The sequence below is a fragment of the Thermobia domestica genome, chromosome 9, assembly GCF_964235325.1.
Source record: "Thermobia domestica chromosome 9, izTheDome1.hap1.1, whole genome shotgun sequence".
NCBI lineage: Eukaryota > Metazoa > Arthropoda > Insecta > Zygentoma > Lepismatidae > Thermobia > Thermobia domestica.
Genome location: NC_137462.1, coordinates 16,087,296 through 16,093,768, shown reverse-complemented (window position 1 = coordinate 16,093,768; position 6,473 = coordinate 16,087,296). Strand labels below are relative to the sequence as shown.

Here is a 6,473-nt window from a genome sequence, read left to right as displayed (position 1 = left end):
TAGTGCCTAGGTGATGTCTGCCACGCAGGAAGTCCCGGGTTCGATTCCCAGTGGGAGAAATTTTAAGTTTAAGCGCATTGTAGTGGTTCGGATCCCATCTCAAACTGTAGGTCCAAGTTATATATCGCCTCGGTGCTGGAAAGAAACGCTAAACACTAATAATTAACTAATTAGATGGGTGCTTCAAGGATCAAAGATTTATTGAGGATTTTTGATTGGCGTTCAGCACCCATAGAATTTTTCGCTGGAATTTATTTCGAAATTTATCCACTCTGATGCCGATCGATGCAGGGGAGAACATGATTGTCACCTTAATTGAACTTCACCGATGAATATCACTATTTAATTGCACGAATCACTCTTAAAACGGTAGTTACAATCAATCCAAACCCACTTTCCCTCTACTGTTTGTATCAGGCGCATACGCAGCAATTTCTTTCTAGAGCGGGGATCCAATTTCAATTTGAGGATAAAAAATTTTAAAATTTGTAAAAATCGCCCCTAAAATTAGACTAAATTTACAGAAAACCATTTTTTTGGGGGGGAAGAGGGGAGTCCGGACCACAGAACTTATCGCTTGTGTATGTCTCTGGTTTGTATTTTATTGGTTAAACTAGTTGAAATGCCCGTCCTTCGAACGGGGAGATCAGGTTTATAAAAATATTTGAACTCCCAACTACCCTAACAATATACATTTCAATAATTGATTACACGGTTCATTCCGACTATACATGTCATCCCCCATGTGACCCCGAAGGGTTGATAGGGGTTTCTTAGCCATATTTGGACGGAAACGCCATCGGAAATCACCATTCCGACCCCGAAAACCATGGATTCGAAACAAATATCGCTAATTTTCGAGTATTTGTACGTGATTCTCCCTGTGACCCCCTTAGGGATGGTAAGGGTATCTGACCTCCACTGGGACTGAAACGCTATCGGGCCTGTCACCATTCATCTCCGTGACCCCCAAAAATAAGAATTCGACACTAATACCAGTCATTTTCGATTATTTGCATAAGTCACCCCCCTGTGACCCTCTTGTGAATGATAAGGTATCTCACCCCTACAACATTTTTTCCTGGTTATAAGTAATATGTGTACCAAGTTTCGTTAAAATTGCTCCGGGCGTTCCAGAGTTATGCTAGAAAATATATAGATACATACAGACACCTACATACATTATTTTTTACATATCATCCTCCTGTGACCCTCCTAGGGATGAAAGGGATATCTTTCGCCCATAGTGTTTGTTTCGAAGTAATACGTGTACCAAGTTTGGTTGAAATTGCTCCAGGCGTTCGAGAGTTATGCTCGAACATACATACATACACTAATACATACATACATTATATATATATATATATATATATATATATATATATATATATATATAATGTCTTAACAAGTTTGATGTTTTTAATCTATGTACAGTACAATCTCGTTTATCCGGCCCTCGTTCACCCGGATCTCCGGATAATCCAAACCAGATTTGAAGAAACTTTTTAAAATTTAATGTCCCCATAGATAATAATTTTTAACTATGATAGCAAGAACGTAACCATAAATACGACAAACGTTTCCTTTTTTGTTTTGATTAAATGTACAGTTCGTGTATAGATTTCACAGTAAATTATGGTAATACTGTACATAAAATGCTTCTTATCGAGTTCTAGAAAGCTTTACTCACAAGACGTTGAAGTGAATTGACTCAGGATTTGTTTTGCTTATTATCCATATTATCAGGATTATTCGGATTTTCGATTTTCCAGATTGCCTTTGGTCTCAGATAGTCTCTATAAACGTGGATGTACTGTATTGTATAAAGGTATGTAGGCCTTATGTGTATGTGTGTATATGTTCTAGCATAACTCTGGAACGCCCGGAGCAATTTTAACGAAACTTGATACACATATTATTTATAACCAGGAAAAAATGTTGTAGGATTGAGATACACCTATCGGTGTCCCGACAAAACGTACCACTTGAATTTTCGCGACAAAACGCACCACTTTTGACGACCTGTCATAAGTGACAACCTATCATGGATTAATTAAAGCATTTCTGATATTTATCCCACGACAAAACGTACCACTTATATAATTACAACCTGTCATGGACTAATTAAAACATTTCGGATATTTAATCCGCGACAAAACGTACTACTTCATGTTAAGAAACTACTTCCTCATGAGCAGGTGAAAAAACGGCAGTATAAGGTTGAGAAGAACAGACAGGTAATGTATCGAGTTGTCAAAGTGCAGAAACTCATTGGTAAAAGGGGGATCATATACAGAGGAAATGTAGCAGCCTATAAACTGAAAGACACAGCTATAGATCATGGAAACTTTTTGGATATTATTCCTTTCTTAAGCAAATTTGATCTTCCGCTTAAAAGTAATTTAGATAAGGTCACCGAGAAGAGTCATATACGAGGAAGTAAGGAGGATAGTGGTCGCATAACTTTTACTAAACACAGTGAATTATGTTTTGAATGCTATCGCATACTTATCAGAGAAGATATTTCGAAAGAAGTCTCTCAAGCTTCAATATTTTCTGTTCTATTAGACACTACTCAAGATATAATAGTTTCAGGCCAGTGCTCTGTTGTTTTACGGTATGTTGTTAAAATGGTTGTTAAACAAAGTATTGTTATCATTGTAAAATGCATAACTACCACAGGCCAGTGTCTTTGCGGTTTACTGCTGGAAATTCTGCAGAAGTTGAACCTTGATATTAAGAAGTGCATTTGAAATTCAACCGATGGCTCAAGTAACATGCAAGGACAATATTCGGATTTTTTTAAATTCACCTATGATCAGTTACACGTGTGATTCAGTTGATTTTGAGTTTAACGGCCCTTTTAGCAGCGAGGCTATATGAGAAAGGACATACTGATTTACGGGAAATCCGAAGCACATGAGCTCCCGCCGGGAATCGAACCCAGATCTCCCATGAAAAGGCGCATACGCTAACTGCTTAACTACTAAGAAACTCAGTTACACGTGTGGTGTTACGCTTATATACTCAATCATGTCATATGTGATCTGACAAAAAATTGCATTGATTCTGTGTCATTGTTCTGCTGAATGACTGTGCGATATTTATACGTGAGACTTATCAGTGAATGTACATTTGGAAGATCAAATGTTAACAAAGGCGTCTTACAGTTATTGCGGAAACAAGATGGTAGAAAACACACTGTTTTTCAGAAAAAGTTTGGTCATTTTCCTAATCCAAAAAGTGCTTTGTATATAGAGTTGACCATAACAATTAAGAAAATTGCTTCTACAGAAAATATCAAACCAAAAGCTAGGTGTAAAGCGAAAGGATATATAAAAGATTTTCTCAAGTTCAAAACAATTCGGACAGCAGAAATGTTCCTTAAGATATTTCAAGTGACGACCTCTCTGTCAAACTATCTCCAAATAGAGCGTGCTGCTAGTGTAGTCCTATCGGATGGTGCAGACTACTCTGTTCCAACTGAAAGAGTAGAGAGATGATTTTGAATCCGTTAAGAATGCAGCATTAAGCTTTCCAGAATGGGCCAATAATAAATTTGAAGACTTAGAATGTGATTTCTTTTTTTCTATTGACCTATCGACAATTCGCCTTCAGAGATGGCCAAAGATTTTTCCTGTGAATATGAAGATGAAGCTGCTTCTATCCAATGACCAGGTACTGCATCGAAGCATTCAACACAATATTGGACATGGTAGTTTTGAGTATTTTTTCAAGATTCAAGAAGCAATGCACTTTATGGATTATTTGGACCCTAGCCACTTCAACCAAGTAACAGAACTTCCAGACGTGCCTTTCGATAAACTTACATATTTTCTGAAAAACTTCAGTTAAGAGGTTTCAAAGGATACTATAAATGTATTCTCTTGGGTTTTTGAAGGACGTGGATATCCTTGAAAGGCAGTCTTGATGACGAGCACAACCGAGGTAAAATGAATGTGCTGATGGTGCAAGTGACTCAGAATTAGGAGAAAATACATTTGTTTACAAGGAAAGCGAATGCAGAACGTGTTGCAAAATTGTCCAATGTGCTGCCTTTTTAATTTTGCAGAATTGTAATTTGTGCAGTAATACTTATCCAGGTTTCCAGCATACAAATTTTTATTGACTTTGCCCGTAACTCAGGTAACATGTGAAAGAAATTTTTCAAAATTCACATTAACTGAAATACATTAAAAATAGGCTAACGAGTACCATGTCTCAGGAACATTTGAAAACATTTATGTTGATGTCTATTGAAAAAGATTTATTAAAAAGTATTTTGAATGCAAAAGTGATAGATACAGTAGCATCGAAAACTAGTACACTAAAACATCTGCTAATTTTGTAATATAGTATAGGTTCTCCTTGAACTTCATATAATATTTTTGAACAATTCTGAATAATATACTGATGAAAGAATATCAGGTTTTAATTGTCAATTGTTAATACTATTGACTTACTGTAGAAAGAAAACTGTGCAATTGATTTGTGACATTGAGATGCTGGTGGCCTTTGTGGGAGAAAGCGCCCGCACCCCTCTAAAAATGCCTATCCGTCTCTGGTCCAAAGCCTGGATAAAGTGTGATGGAAATCAGCAAATATTCAAATATTACATATGCAAGATTCTTGCTGGTCTTGGTCTGGCGAGAATCTTGCAGGTATGGTCTTGGTGTTGCGAGAATCTTGCAGGCATGGTCTTAGTCTTAGCCTTAGTCTTAGTCTTGGTCTTGCATCGGTACTTTTGTCAGCACCAATCTGTTCAACTTTTAACCTTATTTTGGCCGATATATATATACTTATATACCGTCCTATCAAGTGGTACGTTTTGTCGCCTGACATTATTTGATTTGATGGTTGATTGGAAGACTCTTCGCAAGTAGCCCTCCAGGCAAGTGGTACGTTTTGTCGCTTGTCATTATTTAAAGTGTTTTTAGAAAACCCTTCACAAGGAGCCCTCAGGGTAAGTGGTACGTTTTGTCGGTGGTACGTTTTGTCGCTAGTACGTTTTGTCGCGTATTCCACACCTATCATCCCCAAGAGAGCCACAGAGGGATGACATGCAAATAATCGAAAATGACTGATATTAGTGAGGAGAAGTTAAAAATAAAAAGTCACGGTGAGTATAACATGAACAAAGAATAGATTCAGTCGAGATAAACCGGGTAATCAAACGTTGAAATGAGCATTGTATGGGGAGTTGGGGGATTCAAATATTTTCACAATCTTCGTCATCCTGTGCGAATGACTAGCATTTTAGCTAGTATAAAACGGAAGGCAATGGCTCCGAATTTTACTCTAAGGAATAACAGCGATAAGGACTCTGAGGAGTTTCAATTATAGACAGATTTCCATTTTATTCAAGTTCCGGTTTCTACAAGTACCACTGGATATAACTTCCTCTTCTGAATGGCTTGTGGTAGGCGCATACACTTGAATCACTTGTAGTGTATATCTCTGGGAGAGTTTGACTACAAGCCTTGCTACTCGACTAGATATACTATCTACCTCAAGGACCTTGTTTTTCAATTCTTCGTTGATAAGAAATCCCACTCCGCCGATCTTGCCACATTCTGATCCTCTGTAGTAGAATAAGTGTCCGTTCTTCAATTCGCTTAATTCTTCTCCCTTTCTTCTTACTTCGCTCAATCCGACGATCTCCCAGTTGATTTTCTGTAGCTCTTCTTCCAGCTCCTGGAATCTTGTTTCTGAAGCCAGGGATCTTAAATTGTATGTAGCCATTGTCAGTTTTAAATGGTAACCTAGTTCGTAACTCCGGGGATTCTTAGCACCCTCTGCCTGCATGTGATTCTGAACGTTGTCTTGCCCAGACACACTTCTGCTTCCAGAGAATGAGAGTCTTGGCTTACTGTGTCCTATGATGATTGTTTAAAGAAGTTGGAGGTATTTGGCAAAAATCACCGTGCCGGTCAGGCATGTTGGTGATAGCCCTCCCTGTTCGCCTTCCTATCATTACGGAAACCTGTAAGTTTCACCGTAGACAGGAAGTTACCAGTCTGCACCACTAGGAGGTACGGGTAGGATATAAGTGGCTAACCCGGGCTGTTCCATACATCGTCGACTAATTCTCAGCGTGCGGGTCTTCTTCCGGTTTACTACTAGACACCATTTCGCACATTATATATATATATATATATATATATATATATATATATATATATATATATATATATATAGAGAGAGAGAGAGAGAGAGAGAGAGGGGGTGCGTCATTTATAATGTCCAACCTTGATAACAGAAAAACGAGAAGAGGGAGGGAAGCGAAACCTTGCATGAAGAAACTGTAGGAAGGGTGACACCTAGCCACGTATTGGTTAATATCATCGGATGAAAAGTGTTGCCAACACTCAACACAAAGTTGTATTTTTTTTAAATAGCACTACGTTAAGTTATTACAAATGTTAAGTCTACATACAAATCGAAAACAAACAATACCACTTTTATTGTTCAGT

General features: G+C 37.8%; 1 protein-coding gene across 1 annotated transcript; it reads right to left on the bottom strand.

Annotated features, from left to right (window-relative positions):
* Positions 1 to 5,337: 5,337 nt before the first annotated feature.
* On the bottom strand, positions 5,338 to 5,805 carry LOC145694315 (protein CFDP2-like). Its single transcript, XM_081770403.1, has one exon. The coding sequence runs from the start codon at positions 5,803 to 5,805 to the stop codon at positions 5,338 to 5,340; it is 468 nt and encodes a 155-aa protein (XP_081626529.1).
* Positions 5,806 to 6,473: the final 668 nt, after the last annotated feature.

Bases quoted from the DNA above. Each gene is read 5' to 3' on its own strand.
- LOC145694315 (XM_081770403.1), bottom strand. From the start codon at position 5,805: ATGCAGGCAGAGGGTGCTAAGAATCCCCGGAGTTACGAACTAGGTTAC.